The sequence below is a fragment of the Aythya marila genome (genome assembly GCF_965140915.1).
Source record: "Aythya marila genome assembly, chromosome: 17".
Taxonomy (NCBI): Eukaryota; Metazoa; Chordata; class Aves; order Anseriformes; family Anatidae; genus Aythya; species Aythya marila.
In genome coordinates, this window is record NC_139058.1 from 10,779,819 (window position 1) to 10,803,881 (window position 24,063).

The 24,063-nt window shown below is 38.3% G+C and overlaps 2 protein-coding genes across 4 annotated transcripts in view; both read right to left on the reverse strand.

Annotated features, from left to right (window-relative positions):
* The window catches only part of GNB1L (G protein subunit beta 1 like), a 53,569-nt gene extending 48,008 nt beyond the window's left edge, over window positions 1-5,561 (reverse strand). Inside the window, exons 1-2 of the mRNA XM_082773909.1 lie at window positions 5,440-5,561; window positions 5,056-5,172 (exon numbers count right to left, since the gene is read on the reverse strand). The gene's annotated coding sequence lies outside the window, so the exon portion shown is untranslated. The remainder of the gene's footprint in view (window positions 1-5,055; window positions 5,173-5,439) is intronic.
* A 9,589-nt stretch (window positions 5,562-15,150) lies between these two features.
* TXNRD2 (thioredoxin reductase 2) overlaps window positions 15,151-24,063 on the reverse strand; it is a 33,819-nt gene continuing 24,906 nt past the window's right edge. For all 3 annotated transcript variants that reach the window (XM_082774084.1, XM_082774085.1, XM_082774086.1), the window contains exons 13-17: window positions 23,412-23,507; window positions 23,112-23,204; window positions 22,207-22,278; window positions 20,271-20,368; window positions 15,151-18,027 (exon numbers count right to left, since the gene is read on the reverse strand). In XM_082774084.1, the coding sequence (XP_082630210.1) occupies window positions 17,904-18,027; window positions 20,271-20,368; window positions 22,207-22,278; window positions 23,112-23,204; window positions 23,412-23,507 (483 nt within the window). In that variant the 3' untranslated portion in view covers window positions 15,151-17,903. The remainder of the gene's footprint in view (window positions 18,028-20,270; window positions 20,369-22,206; window positions 22,279-23,111; window positions 23,205-23,411; window positions 23,508-24,063) is intronic.

Genomic DNA, 24,063 nt, shown 5'->3' on the forward strand with positions numbered 1-24,063 from the left:
CTCCAGCTGTAAAGTTCTTATTTCCTTCCTCAAAGGGTGTTGGAGAGGCTCCTATTGCAGCCAAACCCCCATATATTTGCTATTTTTTAATCAATTTTTCACCACTTTTGGTGGTGCACCACTAACATACTCTGTGGAAGCCTGATGAAGCACCTAACACTTATGTTACAGACAGGGAGAACAAGTTAGGATGGATTAAGTGATCTGCCCAGCTTCCCACAAGACAGCACAGGTGCGGCTGAAAATAAAAAAAAAATCCCAACTTTCAGTCTTTCGTGTTAAACTAATCTGCTTTTATGCTTTCCTGTAAAAACAAAACAAAGCAATTTCATTAACCTGTTTGGTGGTAACTAGCATGGGTACTCCTAATTAAACAGAAAGATCTGCATATTCTCAAAACTGTTAGAGCTAATTAGTCAGCTGGACCCTTTTTCTTCTCCTGCACCCTTCTAAAAGAGAAAAATAAAAGGACAGTCCTTTATAATTGCCAAGGCTTCCACTAATGAAAGCAAAAATGGCATTTTATATTTGGCAGTTAGTAGTAAACACTATTATTAAAGCTATAATAAGAACAGCTAACGTTTTATGAAATATTAGTGATGTCTAAGCGTAAAGTAGTGCCCTCATCTCTTTAGTTAAAATTACAAAATGATTAACAGCCCAATTAAAAACATTTTTGTTTTTGACATGATAAATTATACTTTATCTACCTAGCTGTAGATATAATTGATTATTTTATCCGTTTGCTGTTGGCTGTCATTAAAAAAGACAGATACCATGGCTTTCTGGCCTCTCTCCCGCTGAGAGAAAGAACAAATCCTGCTATTAACGACAGACAGCATCATTATGAAAAAATTCCATTTGCCACTAGGCAACATAGCCGAGTTCAAGTAATTATTGTATTAGTCAAGCTGTTGAGAAGTTCCATAAAATTGAGAGAGTTTTTAAGGAGCATTCAACATTATTTGGCAACTTTTGTGATGTAACAATTAAAACCATGCTCCAGGCCCAAAATGTGCAGCAGATTGCCAAAATCAGATAAAACCCTAGAGGGCCCCTGACTCGCAAAGAAAAAAAAAATCAAACTGTTTACTTTTAAGATCAGACATTCATCAACATTTGGCTTTTGTTTCAGCCAGTGTCAGATAATAACAGCACCACGTTTTCAGTCAGCTTCTAACAAAACTCTATGCAGTTTGATGTCAGGCCTCTGCGAGTTAGCTGAGGCTGACACTAGCCTCTCCTCAGGAAAGGGAAACCTTAGAGACAGCTGATGCTACCAACCTTGCTTGGTAGATCAGACACCTGGGAGCACTCAGCAGTACAGTACCTTCTGGAGTGAATCATATCTATTTTCTACCAGTGAGCTTCAGGAAATGACTGCGGAGAAGTGCAAGTTATTCCTTCCTTTCACATCTAGGAGCTGAGCCAGGCAACACCTCAGACTGTCATGGCTCCAGGGGATAAAGCTGAAGTCTCCTGTCCATGTACCCCATTAACCTGTCAGAGAACTGTTGGAAAAAAAAAATCACACTTTAAAACTTCCAAGGGAAATTGCTACTGAACCAAGTAATGGCCAAGTTTATCATCTACCTACTTCTCTATTGAATAGCGGTTAAGGAATAAAGATTTACAGTACCAGAAATGAAGGTACAATATTACACTTCTGCAGCGGAAGGTGAAGTTGGGTACAAAATGCAGACTATAGGAGTCACTTCAAGAGCACATCTGTTTGTACAGGAGTTAAAAGGCATTCATCTCCCTTCACAGAAGAGTGCCCAAGTCAGGAAGTCTTCACATATCAAAGAACTTTGATGGGAGCACTACTTTTCAGGGCAGTCAAACAGAGCTGAGATCTGAACCCATGACAAGGAGGAGCCAGGATACTGCTGTTGCCATTAGGGAACAGCAGGTTTTAGCACTAACATCTTGCCAGTCTCCACCTGGAACAAGCCGTACCAAGTAGGACAGATGAAAAGATACACTGGAGCCTACCATAACATGGCCTTTCATCACACAGGTTCTGGATTGAAGAACACTGCCAACTGTTAGGATCTGCTATTTAATAAAAGAACAAACCCAGAACCCTCAGCAATCGTGGCTTCTACCTGCTTTAAATGGGAACAGCGGTACACAGCACTACAGGCCAAAGGCTAGCCACCTGTGGTTCATGGGCAGCTCTTGAACCATATTATATTGACAAGGAAAAGCGAGGAGCTCAGACTTCTGAGAGAGAGGGAATATGAAAGCAAAGCTGCTTCTCTCTCCCTGTTCTGAGACCAATCTTGCTGCTATGCAAGGCAAATAAGCCTGAGTCCCATTAAGCTCAGGAATCAGCAAATGCTGGAAGATATGGCCACATTCCCCAGCAAATTTAACTTCCAACTTGAGTCTGACAATTGCCCAGGTGTGGTGAGATGTGAAGCTATAGAAGTATAAAACCCTCAATAACTAACCAGCTGTTTTTTAGGAAACAGCATGGCCACGCAGTTTTCTTCAGCAGAGCTGAAGCACATACATGTATTGTGATAGCATTCAATTTTATTGCCTGGTAGAGCATGTGGAGCCAACAATTTAAGTGAAGCACCCTAGGTCAGCTCAAGAACATAGGTTAGTATCTGTTAGTGTGGAAAACAAATAATTCAATCTCTTATTCTTGAATTATATGAGTTAATTATGCCAAATCCTCAGCATATTAGACAAGTCCCAGCTGAAGGCTTAGGAAGATTTTTTTAATAAATATTATCTATTAACATTAAAACTTCCATTAAAAGAATTGTTACAAGATATGTGTGAGATCCATCTAAGCTTAAAAAAAATCATCTGAAAAAGCTATGTTCCTAATATTTTTGTTAGTCTTTTTGGCTTACAGTTCATCTGAGCCATCAGTGAAGACAATACAAACTCCAGCACACAGCAAGGAAACCTCAGCGACAAAAAAGGGAGAGCAGAGCAGATTGACAGTACAGCATTTACAGGTATTACTGAGAACAAGACACTCACTGGAAAAAAAAATAATTGAAATTTTGGGCATTTTTGGATCAACAGCTATGAAGAAGGCTAAACTCCCTTGTTCAACCAACTCCTCACAGACCACTCCTACAGTTTCTCTTTGGAGTGTAGGAACAAGCCTGTACAATTCAAGCAGTTTCCATGCCAGCTTGTGCTGTTCGGGCTCTAGTTTGTAGGTGCTTGCATCTTCCCCAGTTGTGCCAGCTGGCTGGTGCTGCTGTTCAGAAGGATGCCAGATGGCTAGTGCTTTAGCCAACCTGGTTTCCTGACCGATTTTTAGCTGCTGCTTTAATTAAAATAAAACATAAATAAAAAACGCAAATGTATCAGCTAACACAAGCCATTGGATGCCTCTTGTTCAACTGGTGTGCAGCAGACAGAACCACAGACTTCTCTTCCACACCACCAGTATCTCCCCCTCCAAAAAAAAATAAAAAATCAGCCCATCTGCTAAAGCTATCAAGCTCTTTACGCTGCACTGTACCACTTCCTATTTATAGGATCCAGTGCCCTCTACTGAGAAGAACAAAAAAAAGCATTAATGTTTCCCAGGCCCTGCACGGTTGCTGTTAAGGTACAGCAGTATTAGACCTGGAAGTCTACCTCTCCCTTGCATGCACACACATGCACCCATTGACCCATCTGCCATCAGTGTTGCCAGGTTATTACAAAACAACACATGGAAAGTATCGAGGAACTTGCAACAGCTACAGAGCTGTCATAAGAGCTGTCACTTTCTGGAAGGGGAAATCCATGTGGACATATGGTAGTTGTGAAAGGAGCTGGACTAGCAACCTTGGCAGGCTCAAGTCGAACAGAAATGTTGCTGCTTTGCCTTGATCTTTATTTACAATAAACGCCTCGGCTCCAGCTCAGCGTTTTTATCTGGGAGCAGCCGCCAGCATTTCTGTGACCGTGTTCCGTCTCATTGGTGCACTGACATATTTACACACGGGCCGGGGCTTGGGCAGCTGTGAATAAGAGGCCATATATCAAGAGAGGAAAAAGGGATGCAAAGATGAATTTTATGAAATATTTTCCATTTTTCTTTGACTTGGTTGTGCATTTTGCTACGGCCCATTGGATGCTCACTCAGCACTTGGACACTTTGCTCCATGATGTCTCGCCTACATTTCTAGTTGTGTCTACATGCCAAGCCTAGCCCAATACCTGAGGCAGCCTACAGGGAAAAGGAGATTCAAAAAAAAGAAAAAGGTGGGTGGGAGGGAAATTTCCTGCCTTTCAATGGCGTGTGCTACAGGAAAGAGAATGATGTCTTGAAAGTCACCAAGCAGTCTTGTCCGATTTCCACATTGTACAGGCTGTTGCGTTTTATTTCTGACTGCCAAAGCAAGAGAAATTATTCCCATAACTTTGTGAGAAAAAATAATCACGTCCCTTTTGCAATTTAAGGATGTCATATCATCTTTAACTTCTTTGGGCAATGGAAAGGGTTAATTCCTTACAGTGATGACTAATCCTTTCCTTTTTCCCTGTGGCTGACTAATAGTTTAGATGTGTTGACTCTGTTTAAAAAGACAAGCTTTGGACATAATATTAATGATACCTTATGTGCAATAACATTAGAAAACAAACACAGATGCACCTGGGGAGTCTGAAGGCATCTTCTGGCCTTTCTGGGCTGACAGGACAGAGTGGCCCTCCGACATTTCCACGTGGAAAAACATTGTCTATGACACAGTTTACTTTGAGTGACCCTCTTGCCTTTCAAACAATGAGAAGTCAGGACCATTGTGAAGCTAAAAATTTGTTTCATAAGAACAGGCCATCGCTCAACCAGCTGAAAAGAAAAAATAAAAAAGGAATGCAAAGAAACAATTGGAAAGAAAAACTGGACATTTGAATGGAATAACTGCTGGTGTCTTTCCTCTGGCATTGACAACTAACAAAGGGTGTGAGCACTTTTTCTCCTTTTTTTTTTTTTTTTTTTTTTTGCAAGGCAAAAATGGGAAGAGAGCACCGTTTGTTTATTCACTTGTCTTGGAGCCACACTAGCACAAAAAAGTCACTGCAAACACTTACCCAAGGCTCAGGTTCATTCCACTGGGATGCAAGAACTCCATACTCCCTTGATAGCCTATGTGAGATCCAAACAGCACATGGAAGTACTTATTTCCCTCTGTTGTCTGTTCAGGAGATCTAGGGGACAGAAGCATTAATTCCAGTTACGTCACCTTGACATGGTCTAAAAACTAGGTAGGCCTAGCTGATCAGTTGTAGATATTACTTACCACAGGTGTACGCAAAGCCTTGGCACAACAAGTCTCACTTCAGAGACTTGTTATGTCTTGTGGAGACATCCCATCCTAAGCGTCATAGCACAAGCAGAACAAAACAGATGCTGCCAAACCATAGATAATTCTGGTACAACTGTGATTCAAGGGAGCTGAGTCAGGGCAATCTCACCTGGAACAAAGGGCCAGCAGGTCCCAGGATAAGATTATCTCCACTAGTGTCAGTACTGTTGAAGAACCTTCTTAGATGTTTCCTTGGAGCTTTCTTCTCTGAATGGTTTCATTAGCTTCACTGCAGCAGCTGAAGTTACAGTGAAAAGGAGCAAAGGTCCTCAAGTATGCCCAGAGCTCTGCAGGAGACTGGCAGGGAAAAAAACACCAGTTTTAACAGGTACTTGTACACCCTCTGCCATTAACATAGGATCACTACTTCAAACTAAGATGTGAGGATCATTTAATGACTCACACAAGATCATACATATGGTGCTTACATCAAGAATTTGACCCACCAAGCCATCCAACACCTCTGAATTGTTCATTGAGGTTTAGGAGTCCATTTTAATATATAAATGTAGAATTTGGAGCCAGGAAGGAACAGTAAATTAAATACTGAGGAATTTGTCACATCTCTGTTCAAAGAATGCTAGCATTTCACGTAAGGAATTACATGCTACAGACAGTTGCAATCATCTTCTGCACAAATAATTTAAGCTTACTTGGTCTGTTTTATTCTGATTTAAATTTTTATTAGAAATATAAATACCTACGTTGGTCACCAAACCAAATAAAACAAACATATTGAGTAGGGTCTATTACAGACTAATATGGAAACAAATAATCTGCAAGTCTGGTTTTATTTATAAGCTTATTTGAGTCTTTACCCTAGGCTCATATTAATCGGGTTTGTGGTTTCCACATCTGTACTGCTGATGCCCAGTGCAGACAGCATGCCAAGTCAGACCTGGGCATCCTCCAAGCTCTAAATGGAAAACACATGCTTCAACTCCAGCTACCTCAAGACAAGCAGGGCAAGCAACCTACCAAATAACCACAGCGGGTACAGCAGGCAGAGTAAAACTCTGGGGAACTTTCTGAGGTGCCTGCTTGAAAGCTTCTTGCTTCTGACTTGCTCCAGGGGCAGTCAGGCTGCCGCCTGTATTATATTTGCTCTCTCTGATGATCAAGAGATACCAATTCCCTTTGTAGCCTCCTTTTCCTGTAGCTGCAGCTAGAAATACACAGGCTGGACCAGTTAGTTCCCAGTGTCAACTAGTAATACATATTCTAGAGGAAGATGGAAGAACTCCTGCAGATGATGGCAATGCAGTATGAATTCTTTCCAGAACCCTTGATTATTTTTAATATTTATAAAAAGCATTCTGAATATTCATGATAGCCATAAATATATATATAAAAAAATGTCCATGCCCCTTGTCAAGCCAAAATGGATCCAGCTGTTCTGCGGTGCTGGTCTCTGAGTGCAGAGAATCCCTGTATTAATGAAAGATGTATAAAGGGAATCCCAAACTAGAAATATGATCTCTGCTAAAGACTGCTTAAATCAACTATTAGAGAATATTTCAGGGAAGGATGTGAATACAAAGCTGATTCTCAATGCAGCTGAGATCCAGTTCTGAGAACTTATCTCCATGAGGACATCTGTATTGCCTGTAGACAATTTTTAGGGCTAGCTGATTCCAGACACACTATGCTTTGTTCTGGTACGATATCTCCCAAGTTTTATGCCAGTGTAACTGCATCACTGCAAACTCATCCTCTAGAGTTCAGCAGAAACAGCACAGTATGAATGCCAGACCTGCTTCCTTCTTAGGCAGAGGATTGAGGCCAATATGTGAGCTGTAGCAAAATGATACGTGAGCATAGTGGGAAAAAGTGAAGCAGCATTGTTGGCATAAACACCAGAAACTTGGCAAAGACAGTCAAATTTTTTCCCTATGTGCCCTATGATGGTCATCTGGAAGCCTCTGCCACCTGTAGCAATTACTGCTTTCCTGACAATTTTGCCAAAAGTGACACAGAGCAGCATGATAAAATGTTCTTACAAGTTACCGTAGCATCACCTGGGTGTGCTGTTCATACAGTTACATCATGATTCGTTTTAAGAATGCACAGCAGGAGAAGGGTGAATATGGGGAGACAGAAAAAAATTAACCTCAGTGCCCCAGCTATGTCGAAGGGAATCAGTGTCATCCATCATTCTTCTCAGAGGATCACTTTGCCCAACATGGCTGATCCACTGGCTCCCAGGCAAAGGCAATTGTTATGAAACTGAGATGACAAAAGAGCAGTGCCTGATAACAGAAGGGCAGATCTGTCATCAGCACAGAAGGCAGTCACTCCTTGTGGCAGTGGCTAGAGAAAAGAAGATGCAATTAACAATTAGATTTGGTAAGAGAAGACAAAAACCTTAACACAGTTCCTACTGCAGGAAATCAAGGCACAGACTTAGGAATTAACGGCTCAAAGTTCTGGTTCTTGCCTTGGTGCATATACTATAAGATGAAAGAGAATGAATTTCTTTTGCCACTTCATTCTGGCTAGCTAAGAACCAGAGCTTAGCCATGGAAGAAGGCCAATCTCGCAATAGTTACAGGAAATGAGAATAGCTTTGCAGCATTTCCAAGCAAATCCAGCACACCTTCAGCTTTATATTTTAGGCACAAAGTTCAGGTTTCTCACCCCAGAAAACAAAATGGAAGCATTTCAGGGGGCGCTGCACTATTTTCTCAGCCCTTCTCCCCCTCACAGCTCCCCAGTTTCTGATGTTAGAATCAATTTCAAAAAAAGCTCTTGGTGCATCAAGCAGGCTTTGTTTTCATAGGTTTGACCTCTGAGGTGAATCTTCCTTCTCCCAAACTTGTTTGATGGTTCTGGAAAAATAGACACAGAAATTAAGACTAGAAAATTTGTCATACCAACAACGTTGTTCCATAGGCACAGCCTGAAGGTTTATCTACATTGTTTGCTTCTAATCGACTCCCTTAAATACTGCTTTTAGTGCAGTCCTAGCAACAACTCACCCAAAAAGCTGTATCCTCAGGCAGCAAGTCCAAGTCCTGATGTACCTGGGCAAACTACGTGGGATCTCCCTGGTCTCCAGCAGTTCAAGGGAACACACTGGAACTACACTCCGTGGCACAGCCCCTACTCCGATGTACGACATCTGGGTCAGACAATACAGCAGACACCTCAACCAGCCACAGCGTGGCTCTACTCCGTGGTTCAGAGAACTCCTGTTGCTGCTTATACCTGGGCAGAACTGTCTGGGGCTGGTCCTGCACACAGCTACATGGGGCCAAGACACAAGAATTTCATGTGTGTGTCAAAAGCAGGATGCTCTTTGAGAAAGCCTCAGTCTACTACGGCGAAGATGAAAGCAGTCACTGCTCTGAATGCTATTATTTCCCGCTGTCAGTAACAGACTTTGTAGAATTTGGCAAAACGAAAGGAAGAAATAAAACACACTCCCATAACCTCTTTTACTGTCAGTCAGTTCCATGGGTCCTGCTATATGAGGAGGGGGCTGTCGCTAAGGAAAAATATGTGATTCAGAGGACAGCATTCCTATACATAGGTTACACATGAATTGTCAGGTGCTGCCTCAGAAGGATGGACTACACTCTCTCCTTCGAATTTCCAGTTATAAATTAGATCTGCTGGACTCCATTTCCAGCAAGAACTACACCCGTGCAATTCAGAGTAGTGATTCAGATCGTATCTTCCACAAGCCAGTGGAAGAAAACTTTTTTTTTTTTTTTTTTTAAGTGAACATAAAAAAAAACTTTGATTATTTGTGGAGAGTTTTCATAGATAAATGTGTATCTAATTACACTATCAGTGTTGCCCACGTGGCAGATGCAGCTTGGACACAGCTCAGTCTGCGTCAGTGGCCAGAGCTGCAGATTCTCCTGGGGTGCCTAACTGTAACAAGCCCCATGAACATGCTTCTGGCGGGGACACAACTCGAGATGCACAAGGAATGCCAGCAAATAATGCATGCACTAGAAATAGTGCTTTTATGCAAAGAGAGGCCAGGTATCTTCTCCTCTGTATGACATGTTGTGTGTAGATTAATTGGGACTCTCAGGTGACATAAAAAACTACCTTGTTCTACGATTTCATAGTCCTCAGGTGCAGCAGAAGAAATCCAGCACAGCCTACAGACTTAGCTCAGCATCCTTGTACATCGTTGCCAACTGTTCTTTCCTCCTCTTCCTGACAATTTTTGTGTCTACTATAATTTCCCCTTCTATAATTCAGCTTCTTTTCTCCTTTGTCCGTATCACACTACAAATTGTTTTTGCTTGTAATGATTAATTTCACAACTCACACCTAATTTGACCTTAATAGCTTCGGCTGCAAAGAAGCAAAAGGGGCAATTTCTTGTTGGTCCAGACAACTTATCACCCCCTGAACACAATAAAGGCAGAGCTGGTTATCAACAGGGAGATGCCCATTAGTATTTTTACAGGCAGAATGCCAAGAGCTCCCTTATCAAGCAGGGAGAGTTGGCATGTACTCCAAGCACGCAGTGGGGAGGCAGACTGCTTTCAGCCTGCAAGGCCACACAATATGGGAAGTGGTCGCTTGAAAGAGGAGTGGGAAGAATGACAGATGGTTTGTGCCTGTGCGTTTTTTTAGAGGACACTGGGTTCCTGCCATGGGAACAGGGTGGACAGTAAAGGCAGTGACTAGACGTGAAGAGTGACAAAGCAAGTCAGGCACGGACGGCCCGTAGGAGGCCAGAGGAAATGCACCATTAGTCAAAGTTGGAGGAAAAATAAAATGCGATGACAACTAGGCCATTCATGTGCTTCCCCTTCAAGGACTGACCAGATCCTTCACAACTCAAAGGACTCAAGTATCAGCTTCTTTTTCTCTTCATCCAGGCTAATGTGCACCAGCTCCGGCTGAGAAACTCCCTTGTCACTTTTATTAATTCTTATCTTGTTGTTCTTGGCTACACTTCAGTGAAGTACAGTGAGAGAGAGTGCTTCAATCAATAATGCAGATCCAAGTGAGCACCCCCTTCTGCTGTTCTTAGCCATCGACCCAATAGCTTAAATCAAGCGTTCTTCCAACTTGTGAACTTGAGAAATGTTAGGACTTCCAGAACCAGAAGGCAAGACAAGGAGGTGGCTTCACAAAGAGGTTTAAGCCCCACGTGCAGACAATCTTAACACAGTCCAGGGTACTTCACGTGCTTCGATAATTTGCTACTCGATACAAAAAGTGCAAGACCTTAAATCTCTCAATAACCGCAGCAACAGAGAAAACCACCTTGCATTTTACAGGCAGATTTCATTCAATCCTCCATTCTGCCACTGTCGGGCAAACCCTGAGGCACTTGTCACAACCTATGAATCTGATGCATTTTGTCATTAAGGAAGGATGACGTCCTTCAGAAGGTCACAATATAAACACTCTCAAATGGATGATCTCTTATTCTTCAAAGACTATGCCACAGCTAAGGACAGGACTTACTTAGAACTGTCTCCTCTGATGCTGTGGCATTACCAGGTTCAGAAAGTACAAGGGAGTTAAAGGAAGAGGCAAGCAGAAAATCCTGAAATGCTCTCTTAAGAATACATTGGACTCTTTGGACTCCCATCCAAAAGGGATTCACTCATTAACACTTAAACAGGACTAAATGTAACCAAATAAAATAGAATAAAGATCTTGCAGGAAAAAAAAAAAAAAAAAAAAAAATTTAAAGGAGAAGATCAAAATTTTGACCTAACACATTCTACATATATCTGGGATATATGGCCAGGAATCAATGCAAGCAAAATCCAAAGTGTCAAGAGAATTGTCCTTATTTTTCCTGTGTTTGAAATACATCTAAAAAATACACTCAATAAGAATTTTAAGAGGCAAAAACCAAAAGGTCTCTCATGATTTAATTAGATCTCAGTCTGATGTAAATTAATTAAATCCTTTGATAATCTGAAACCCATTTCTTAGGTCTTCAGAACAGCCTGTGTTCTTTAAATTACTTCCTGTTATATGGTTAATAATCTCTGTTTTCTATATTACTTGAATCAGGAATCATTCATCTAAGCAAGCTGAATTGAACAGTGCTATCAGAGTATGAGTGTCCTGCTGCCCAAATTACTGTGCCCAATAATTTAGGAGTCTCTTTCCAGCAGAACATTAGTTGATTACATCTCTCTAAGGAAAATCCCTGTGTTTCCTGATATTTTCAGCTGTGTTTGTACAATTTGCCTTCATGTGAAAATTAATGCACTTCCTCTTCATCCTTTGAGACACAAAAAGGAAGATTATCAGGATTTAATAAAAATGCCAAAGCTCAATCCTTTGTCCCTGTTGAACAAAAGTGTTTAAATAAAGATTCCTGAGCATCGCTAATTGTGTTAGAAACTCTAAGGCATCATGTAAGACAGCTCAACCTCCTGCATAAAGTCAAAAGCCACAACATAGCTTGTTGCTCTGACACTATGTGAATAGAATATTGTTTGGTTGCATTCAGTTCTGACTTTTTTGTTAGAAGTACACAGCATAATAAAATATCTGAGTATTGCTTCACAGGAACACTGCAAAGAAAATAAAGTATTAATGTATTTTCTTTATTATTTTTAAAGCGTAAAGCCTAAAAGCTGTCTTTTCTTTTTTCAGTTTTCTTCCCCTTGGTATTTTAGAAAATGTTAGTTATTTCCTTATTTTACTATATTATTTATTTAATACTCTAAAAAACATATAATAAACAAGTATCTGTAGTCCTTTTGCCTTAGATTTGTTACCACCTATATAATTCAAAATCCTAACAGAGCCTTGGGAAAAAGAAGTCTCCTTGTGAAAGATTTAAGAGGAATCTTGTTGTTCTTCTGTTTTCTGCCAAAACAAGGAAGAACAAGTCTGATTCCCATGTTGCTTAAAGGTGAGGGAAAGAAGGACAGAAAAAAAATCCATGCAACGCTTTCTGGTCTTCATATATGCTGAAGGAAAATGGGAGAGGAAACACAGAGCGGGTGAGCATTCATCTTTCATGAAGCACAGAGGGTTTCCTTAAATTGTTTTAATGCATTAGACATACCCTATCACAAACTGCTTAGATTTTTGCCTGGAAAAATTCTCCCCCGCCCCCTCCTTGGAGATGCTGGTTCTGACAGGCTGCAACTCCCAATACCTCTACCTAGCTAACAATGCAAAGCACCTTGTTCAAACAAGACTGGTCTCCATTTCACACAACACCCCCAGGTAATATCCACTTTTCTCTTCGTACTATATCTTTCTGACTGATGCAATCAGATTCTGGAAGTGTGCCTTATTAGTTTATATTCCAGCTTCTAAGGGATGATGTTAATTTTCCACAGTAGGACCAGCAGATTTTAAATGTGCTAGATCTTGTCTATAAGAAACAACAAGAAAATGGCACACAGTACTCAGATGCCATGCTTAGAAATGGACTTTAGTGAACAGCACTGCTTTCAAAGATACGGGTAAAATCTTCCAAACTCCAGTAGTGCTTGAAACAAGGTATTTTTTTAATCGCTTGACAAATTAAAAACATCTGCATTTTCCTTCTTCAATGAAAACTTTTGTTTAATTTCTGTACCTATCCACCATCCTATTTGCTTTCTTCCTAGACCAGTGGTTTAGTACTGAGCTTACATGCTGCGATAGCCTAAGAGTTCCATTATATCCTTTAAAGATTTCATCATTTTCTTTTGTTTCTCACAGCAAACAGAATCCCATTCATGTCCCAAACAGAACGTCAGCAGTTGGAATGGTGTTTTCTTAAGGTGCATATTAGATTAAAGACTGAAATCAGATGCAGTGTTGCCAAAGCCTTTGTAATATGCATGTTTTTCATGGCAAGATGATTGACAAGAATTGCAGTAAGGTGCTGAAGGGGATATTTCACCTGGCCCATCAAAATTCAATGTAGAGGATTAGAACTAAGAAGAGCTGACAATATTGACTTTGAGTGCCACAACGGAAACATAATTAGCTCTCTGACATGCAGTGGACAGAAGCATTCCATTTCTTAAAAATCAGATAGGGTAATTACACCAAATCTGTTGCATGCTGCCCCTGCAAGCAAACAAACAAACAAAAATACTGCAAACCAAAAAAGGTCGCTCTTCTTTTTTCTCCTCTGCCAGTAAAATTCAGGTTTGGCACTAGAATAAATGTATGCAAACCTAGCCTTTCTGCTGGAATAACATCAGGAAAACTTCGGGTATAAAATAAAAAAAAACTCTTAAAAGAGAGCTCACATCTGAAAGAATGAAAAAGTCAATGAATTTTATACAAGTTTACTTATTGCAAAACAAACTGTCTGCACTATGCTTATTAAAGGCATATTTCACTGCCTAATCATAGATGTCTATTGTATCTTTTATGTTTTGAATCATAATTGCAGCCTGTTCCCCAACTGTAATAATGAAATACATTTTGGCATATGCTTATATTGATTCCCCTTTAACAAAGCACTTAAGACACATGCTTGCATCCCATTGGAATTAACGGCAAACGTTAACTTTTAGTACATTGATTTCACTGGAATTTACACAAATGGCAATTTAGATGGGCACAGAGTTGCCTACTTTGTTGGATAAGCGTGACCCTCTGAAAAGAAGCCTTCAAACTTGAAACTGTACAATAATTAACTGTTTTGGTTAGAAATGCACTTGTTTGTTAGCATGGTTATTCTGGTAACAACATATATCCATACTGCAACATGTCTGCTGTACCGAAACTTTTCTAGCTCCTGATCTGGAATTATCTGAACTGCAGAAATGTTTTCTGATAGGTATAGTGGCATGCAGTAGTATATGCATAAATGGGAAAATGCAAAACTTAATTGTAGAGAACAAGCTATCATTACGTGTAAGTAATGTGGTATGTTCAATTCCCAATCTTATAAATTCATGAAGATCACTGTCTATATACTTGTCTGTTATTCTTGTTTGCTGCAAGATTAAAACAGTACATGAAAATACAGAGGAAAAAAATCAAGAACAATGCTTACCTTATTCCCTTTTAAGCCACTGTTCCTAGCTATCCTAAATAGTTAGAACCTGTAGCGAAATATTCCAGGAAATTAGAACAGAGTAAAAATGTAGAAGTAAAAATAACTTTAAATGCAGTTAAGTCCATATTCCTTCTCAGTATCAAATCCAGGGAAGCCACTAAAATAACGTTAAACTAGCTGTTTTCAGAAGCTTAGCATCTCCCAACTTTATGGGAACATCTGATCAAAGTAACTGAATGTAAAGAAAAAAACCCTGAGGTTAATTCAAACAATGCAGCCCCCTTCTTTTCTGACAGAATCTCAGAGTTTTTAAACTTATATTGCTAGCATTTCTTCATTCATTTTCCAGTGTTTTTATCTATTAATACCCACAGCTATTATTTGGCTTTGCTGTAACATATTTTTTCCACTATGTTTTCTAGTTTAAAACCCAAACAGCTAAATGTATAATAGCGCAGACCTGCACAACACTCTGACTGCACTGCATTTCAAGGGAGTTTCCGAGTTACATCTCGATGAGTCTTCACAAAGCACGTCAACGCACATGGACTGTGAACATACCTGCTAGACCTCATTAGTTGGAATAAACAGAATATTTGAAAGCATATCTACTGTGTCCAGAGGTGCTCTTAATTTAAATTTAGAATAGTTTAGGTCACCCAGCCCAGAATAATGGCTATTCAGTTTACACATCAGAGACAAAGAGGTATCAACATTTCCTTATTAACAGGTTTGAGTCTGTCAACTACTACTAGTTTCCTTAACATATACTTCAACCACGAGGAACAGCATTAAGATCAAAAAAGAAATCCTTTACAAGCTGAAACCATATGTGCAAAATTAACCAAATACAAGCACTTACTAAAAAAATGCAATGTTTATTAATTTGTTAATTCACATCACAATAAATATCAGGATAATACATATGAGGGACCCAGCAATGCTCAGACTTGTCTGCACCATGGTGTGGTTTGACAAACAAGACTTCATCAGCTGGCATCCTGAGAAAAAGCCCGACTAGAATTATTTTTAACTTTCACATGTAATAATAATTTGTGGCATACATCAGCCATTCCAATTGACATTAGTCAGGCTTTTAAAAACAATTCTTAAGGACCATCCCTGGAGAGTTCCTCAAAGAATCCTTCAGGAAAAAAAGCACAAAGCACATTAGCAATTATTTTTCTATCTTACCGTTGATTCTGATATTAGAGTTCTGTAAGTGTGAATGTACATTTAATTTTACTTCAGGTGACAACATTTTCCACTAAATGAGGAAGAGAACTAGGCTGCAGTTCAAGATACAGGATCAATTTTCATGCAGTCAACATAACAATTCTAAAACCAAGAGAGTTCCTGTTATTTCAAAGATGCTGAGAGGCCTTAGTTTCAAATACCAAATATACTGAGGGCACATTTCCTTGAAATCTCTTTAACTAGTTGTCTCAAATTATTTTCAACTTTATGATGAATGAAATTAACTCATCTTTCCATTGATATGTCTGTGGGGGCTGATAAAGTCTTTAGTAGGACTGGGAAGAGAAGCCACTTTAACATGACTGACCACTAATATTCATTCAGCGGTGCAAAAGGATCTGTAATAAGTAATCAGTAGGAAAAATATCTTGCACACATCACATTAGAGTTTAGTCAGATGTGGGATGTTTCTCGACACAAAATCTGTGTAGTCGGAGATGCTCGGTATCTCAATGTTGCAAAATATCATATAATTAGTTTATATTTTATAATTTATATTTTTAAATATTTTCAAAAATCTAAATTTACTACAAACATTTTTACAGCTTGGAAAATCTATTAATTTTTGTTTGTTTGTTTCTAGTAGGGTTTTCATACCATTTTCTCTAAAGGCAATATTTAGGTAGTATTGTGACTATACTTCCACTCAAAGAAATTTTTTTTCCTATTACAAGCTTACTGATGATTTCACAGACAAAAAATTGCAACAGCAGACCTGACAGGGAATGCCACTTGCAGTCAAACTGCATCAGCCCTTCCTTTCTCATGGATCAGAAATTTCAGGAAACTCTGAAGAGAAAACATTTAGTATTTCTTTTGTTGCTGTTAAAGTCAGAACAAATCCTCAAAAACAGTATTCTAGTGAAAAAAAGAGTGTGATAAATGCTATTACTGCATATTTTAGAATGTCTGATCAATTTTTGTGCAATAGTTTCTCTGACAGGTACAATTTTAACAGTAAAGAACTATTTCACACTTGAAATAAATCAATCATTTGTCCATGCTGCCATCTGTACCAGCAAAATAGTCAATGAAAAAATAGTAAAAGATATGCATGATCAGACTGCTCTTCCAAAACGTGTAGCGAGCAGAACATAGGACAGCTATGAAAACATCAAATTACACATGCAAAAACACTGATATAAATTAATTGCTAGAAGTATACATTCTGATCTCTCCCTTTCCCATGTGTACAATTCTACTATGCAAGAAACTGACTATACATATCAACATGATGGCAACTGCAACTTAGATTGAAATTTAATGAAGTTTGTTTTGTGTTTTGTCTTTGTCACACTACCTATTTAACAGGCTTCTGCAGAACAAGTTTCACTATCAGATTTGTTTTTCCCTTGCCACAAATTAGCCAGCATCTCCCCCTTGTGGACAGCAGGAAAATAATCAGAAACTTGCATTAAGAAGCTTGCAATAGATTAATGCTTTCTTACTCTGGCCAATACTCTGAAAAAAGTTTGCAGATAATTATTTTCCATGTGTGTTCTGAGCGGGGTCATTTCTGTTTGAGTTCACTGTTTAATATAGTTCCCTTCAGTAACATATGCTTTTATCTAAATCCACTTAAAAGCAGAATCCAGCTCATAGTTAGAAAGGATTAAAAACAAAACCAATGAAAATACACCTCTTCATCGGGCAAACTTACACATTCTAAAAGAAGCAACAAATGCTACATGAGCTGGATTATTAGTGGCTTTGATTCTACTTTTCAACATTGCTTAATATACTGTGTTTAAGCAGTAATTTGTGAGATATTATACTACATTTTGAAGGTTAAAAAAAGAGATGATTGCTTACCTATTGTTGCATACACTGGGAACTCGTTTCTGCTAGTGAGCAAAGAGATTTGATGTTCAATATTAGGATCAGTAATGAACTATCCAAGTACTTAGGAGAAAGGACCATCAACAAAATTCTAAGGGAAGCCCTGTTTGATGCCTGGCATCTGTACCCAAACAGTGCAAGAAAATTCTGTTGGCAGTCAGCCATGCCAACACAAACTCAGACAACAACTGTTTAAATTTAAGGCCTCAAGATGTTAATGATTTCTGATATACTTTTATACATAAAGCTGTGATTATTCCCAAGCTCCTAACAAGAGAAGAGTTATATGCACTTTGGAAGAGAGATTTGTCACAGCACGACTGCATTGGCTTTAAAACTCTGCTGGTGTGAAGACAATTTCTTTGGCTGTGAGTAAAATCTGTCTACAGGAAGAATGAGAAAGATTTCTGGAACTCAAGCCATTGGGTTTCATCGAGTCATCTGTTTTAACTCAAGTGTCCATTTTCTTTTCAGATATACTTTGTGCTTTTTTTCCTTCTTTCCAGGGATGGTATTTAACCTCAGCACCCTGTGACTGTTGCATCCAAGCCAGAACGTTTTGTAATATGCAACTTGGTAATTTCTTCAGCACAGGTAGGGTGAATGCCAACTGTCTTCATTAGTTGAGGATAGGTAGCACCACATCTACCAAAAAGAAAAAAAAAGACCCACAAAGTCATACACTGTTCACCTGAAGCAGGTAGAATGTCCTAAAACATCAAGCTAATCCCACTCATGTCGATTTTATCAGGTAGAAGAGTTGCATTTATTCTTCAGTGTTGTTTATTATTTCTTAGGCACTCACACAACAAAATTTAAATGCACTACACTGTTCGGCACAGAAGAATTGTCCTAAGAGTTGAGACAGAGAGAATTAAGCAATTTATCCCAAGTAGGAACTGAGCCTATGGCAAAAACATATGACAAAACTGCAGCCTTCAGCTTTTCTTGTACATAGATGTGTTTCAACAACTCCAGATGGAAAAACATACATACACATCCACGCATACACAGGAAGAACATCTTAAATTAGGACTGCAGGCAACAATCTGATGAAGGAAGTAATACCAGAATATTCTTCTATTGATTTAACAAAGTCTATTGCTTACACTTAAATTATCAATGCTATAGGCAGGAGGAAAAATTCCATCATCTGAGAGAAAAAAAAAAGCTGAGCTAAAAGTCCCACTAGCCTAATTCCTTTCCTTGTCCAATAACATTCTTAGATTTGATGACTTTCCTTTGAGCTGCTATTCCTGGCAGGTCATGCTGTAAGAATAGCTGAAATGGACTTAAATGTGAAAATTATTTCAAGCTCTCTATGGAATAACGTACTCTGTCTGTACAAAATACAGGGAAAACAGTCACAGAAGTCTGTCCCACATATATCCAAAAAAGCACCAACAAGCAAAAACCACTGCTGAGCATAGATGTTACCAGAGTGCTAAGAGGAGAGTGAAGATGAAAAATCATCCTTTGGAGAGACAGAAGTGAGACCTAATATTTGACAATGGAGAACAGCAGCTTTTACAGTGGGTGTTCCACATTGAAAACTCTGGATTTGTGAAATACAATAGAAACCAATACAAGAATCTGACCTGCTGAAAACCTCTTACTGTGGCTAAAGCTTTAATTTCCCTCAGGCAAGGCAGAAAAGCACTCCAGTTTCATATGCTTCCTTTTCACTGGTTATTTTGGATAAAACTTCAAAACAATGACATCCTAAAAAATGTAGTTCTAAAATCTATACCACTGGCAATTAATGGACTACAAACACATGTTGAAAATGTGTATTCAAGGTACACTGCTATCAATGATTTCCAAGATATTGCTCACATGATAGTTGCGGTCCTGCCTTCTTAATCCTTTCTGATTTTCATTTATGTTAGTCACTCAGAAGAGTGCCTAGCATATATGCAAGACTAAAGTAGCACGACTAAAACTGCAATAAAATAGTGATGATATTTAGGACAATGAGCTAGTACCACAATAGGGAGGGCATTTCTTGAAACCCAGATTATTGTCTTTAAAGATAAGTTTAAAAAACTATAATGTAAATATACAAATCAACATTTCTGAAGATGTAAACCAGCAGTAAGAAGGGAAATGAAAAACAAACAGGTCTAGCACAAAAGAGAGGGAGCAAAAAAGCTCCATTTAACGACAGAGGACGAGGAGTCATTCTTACTCCTTCAAAGTGAAAATAAAGATGTACAAGTGAGGAAAAGTGCACTCCTACATTTAAATCTGAGTAAACAAATCACAAAAGTTCAGCTACTTGGGTAAATTTCTTATTGGAATTATCAGACAGTTCCAGAAAAGGTAACTCCCTCTCCATCATCCTACAGATATTGCTTCTTACCTTATCACATACTGGTTGGTTTATAAACAGAAGCTTAAAATTCATGCAACTCCTTGCTGAGCTTTTAAGAAGCAAATTGTGCACATTTAAAGATGAGATTAAAAAAAGGAAATGATTGGCAGGTGTAAGAAAGCTTTTTATGGAAAACACAAATACCCTTTTTAAGGGACTTGCAAAACTATGCAGCAATCTCCTATCCTGTGCATAGGATGCAAAAGCAGCTACACTTCAAGAAAACTAACATTCATTTGTTAATGCACAATTATATTTTTTGCTGTAACAATACCAAGCCAACAATGTATTTTCATCAGTCATTCCTTAACTATATCCAGTATTACAATAACTAAATCCAGTGTATCTTAATGAAGAACCACAGTATTTTAGTAGAAATATGTGCAATACTACATAAAGTAACAAAAAGCAAGGATTCTTTATAGTGTTGCCAAAACTAGGCAGCTATCTTTTATAATCTTACAATAACTTAAAAAGCAGGCTTTAGAAGCTAGAGACATTCTTTTGTACTTACTTGATTCCAAGAGCAAATCCTTGAATAACTTCGCCTGCATTTGGTCCAATGAAATGAAGGCCAAGGATTCGTTGCTCCCTCTCTCGTAAGCACACCATCTGAAAACAATACATTACATAGAAATCTTTTCTTAGAACATCTAAAGATAAGGCACGAAGTTGCATTAAATGAAACTGAAGTGCCCCAAGATCCTAGTTCAGCTGTTGATTCCCAGTGTGCCAAGAACTTACGCACTTGCTTAAATCTTAGTGACTTCAATAGATCTTATGCTTGTCCCTGAGCACTTTCCTGAATCAAAGCTTTATTAGCATATTTCTTTCAGACTTCAGGGAGCCACTGACAACAACAATTTGTGGTATATTGAATACTTCTGTTTGTCATTTGTATGAAAATTTCAAAATACCTTCATTGGTTTGATTGCTACACTACAGACATCTTGACACTGAAGGACCACCTTTAGTGTCTGAGCTTTTGCAGGTACATGTATTCTTAGCAGCTAATCAGCAGTATTTCCAAAGACCGCTACTAATTATAAGATATTTTGTGCCTTTGTAATTCCTTACACTTACGGAAGCCAGCTTGGCAAGACGCTTTTACCACATCAGCCACATAACCTAAACAACAGTCAAGTCTTGGAAGCAAGCAAAGATGAAGGTAACTAAGCATCTGTGAAGGCCTGAGTCAGTACACACTTAACTTTTTATTTTTTTCAGTAAGTTCTCTGATAAAACTGTTCCTTTAGGGACATCATGTTTATTGTTACGAGAATAAAATCAGTCTATCCCTATACCATCCCATCAAACATTACATCATCACTAATCTGTTTAGTTCTGCTACTCAGTAAAGACTTGGATTTTTTTCATTAAGAATCCCAGTAACAGCAGCAATTCTGACATGGTAGTTTAAATATAGAAGAAGTTTTAAAGAAAAAACCCTCTTGCACTACAGTGTTAAATTTTAAGTTCAACATTTGTGTGTTTGGGGAGTTTAACAAGAACCATATTCAATGCCACTCAACAATTATTATGCCATTACTATTTTGTCCTCAAATATTCACCTTCATTGACACAATTCAAAGGGAATAGCTAAAAGAACTAGCATCACCTTAGCTGCAATGGTGCTTGGGATAGTTAAGGCAAAGCTGCTAAGCTACTTGCAAAAGTCAGATGTGACAAAATATTATTAGAAAAACTGGTTACAGCTATTAACGATGGATATTCCTTACTTAACACACTCATAATACCATAATAATTTGTGATGGACATGCAGCAGTTATAACATTTATTCCAGCAAGATAGCTCCCTAGTATTTAGGAGAAAAGAATGAAGAATAAAACTATGATATATTCTACCAATCAGATATATTCACCTTATTTAAGATCCTCTATTATGGGCAAGTATATCAGAGAACTTTTGAAGAGTGAAGAAATTGGACTGCTCTAGAAGACATGCTTCAAATCCAATACTTTGGTCTAAACCAGGTGTTTTTTATTTTCATAACTAAGACAGGGAACAGTTATGCTAGTTTTGTTAGCCTTGTGCTTCTTTTATTTTAAATGGTAGTATACTTTCACAAGAGATGGCCTCAAATATTACTAGAGCTAGTTAAGAATTTCACTGGAAGAAGCAGAGATTGATCTCTATGGAAGTTAGAATATTTGTTTGGACCTTAACAGCAGCCCATAGATGGTATCAATCAGTAGAATGTCACCTCTGAAAAATGCTAATACCTATAAAGCACTTTCAAGATGCAATGGAGTAAGTAATTAATATTAAATATTTGTAGTTATGCTAGAGAAACAGGCTATCATTAAAAAAGATCTCAACCATTTCAGAAAGGTGTTTTTTTTTTCTTTGCTAGACAGTCTTCCTCAAAGCTGGCTGTACCACGTGTATTGTTTTAAGTTAAAAGCAAGTTAAAAGTCCACAACACTCACTTTCATATAGCATTGAGTTGCATCTCTTTCAGCCACTGTAAACTCTAAAGGTTTATAATATGCATGGTACACCTGGTAAGGAAAACAATACCATTTGTATTAGAATGTACTAATACATTAAAAAATGCTGTTTTATATTATAACCATTATTATTACTACATATTTGATAATGTTATAGAAAAAAAAACATTAATTCACGTTCATCATTTTAAACAAAAAAAACAGGTAACAATTCTGGAACACTCAAGTATAAATGTGAAGTATATTTCAAAAGCATTAAAATCAGAACTAATAACAAACTGGAGTACTGCACTTTGTATTTCCATAAATTACTGCATCATATACTGACATTCTTTTTGATGAGTGAATAAAGATAACACAAAATATCTTTTCAAGTGTGATTTGTTTGAATCTTGTCTTATTACACAGTGTTTATGAATTTCTTCACCACATGTACCTTAATCTCATCCTCATATCAGAAGGTTGGGTGTGAATATACGGCATATCATGTTTCTTCATCAAAATGCAATGCACACGCACCGTATCAAGATATTTCAGACACAAAGATAACACTGAACAACTTGTGAGAATGTTTCTGGGGACATCCATAAAACTTAGACTAAAGAACCTGACCAGCAATTCTGACAATTAAAAGGAACATAACTGTTATTTAATGATGCTGTGCAATATCGTTTATGGAGATGGCAGCTAGTTTAAAACCATCTGACAACCAATAATTTTAAGCCCACTAGGTAACAGTTTCCATTGTGACATACTGCAATATTTTTAAAGTCCTGAGCTCTTCTGAAGACACCAAATCCCCAGCTGCAAATACAGCATTTGGAGGACTTATTTTTTCATAGTGCAACTCCGACACAAGCTATAAATTAAAAATATTTTCATACCTCAATATTATCTGATCCATAACGCTGCACGGCCTTTTCTTCCGACAGCCCAACACAACCATATTCTAAGGGAGTGAAAACTGTAGTAGGTACCTGTTCATCAGGAAACAAAGTGTTACTGTGAACCATATGAAGCAGCTGCAGGGGAGAATTTTGCATGACTGAGAAGAGCAGCTCTGTCACACACATCTGTTTCGGCTGTCAAAACTAGATTCCAGATGGAAAAAAAATACAATTTCTTTAAATATTCTTTTAAGAAAAAAAAAAAGATTTGTTTTTATTACTGAAAAAAGAACTCACATTGTCATAGTCCATCAATTCTGAAGACTGGCCAAAAAGACGCTGAGCCAGCAGTTTTCCTGCAGCTATTGCTGTGGGTGTCAATTCAGGACGGCCCTGAGAAAAGAGCACAAAGCTTTGTTTCATCTAAAAGAGAAGTATCATCCAAGGATTTCTCCTGGGACAACGGGCAGAGGAAGGCCAAATCTTTGGAATTCCAGCTTAGCAGCCAGTGCTCCAAACGGAGAAGGCACTAATAATTTCTGTCCAAATATGCTTACAATCAACATATAAAAACTTCACATCTGATGTCACTCCCTGAAAAGCAGAGGTTGTTAACATGTTAACCATCCATCTCACCCTCTCTTTCCATAGTAAGCCCTCAGTAAGCTTACCAGCTGGTCTTTTTAAAGCAGGAAGAAAAACAAACTAGTATAAGGAACAGCATTTTAAAATCTACCAGAACTTTTTTAAAAAAAGTTGCCTGATGCATTTTTACAGAACACAGAGTCAACAGGTGCAAACTTTGCTATTTGTAGACATGGACTTCCTATGGACCTTTGGACTCATGGACCTTTTCCCTGGATTGGGAAAAAGGAACGCTATTTTGCCCACACTGCAACCTATAGTTTGAATTGGTCCTAATCTCAGACTCTGGCATTAGAAGGAGGCA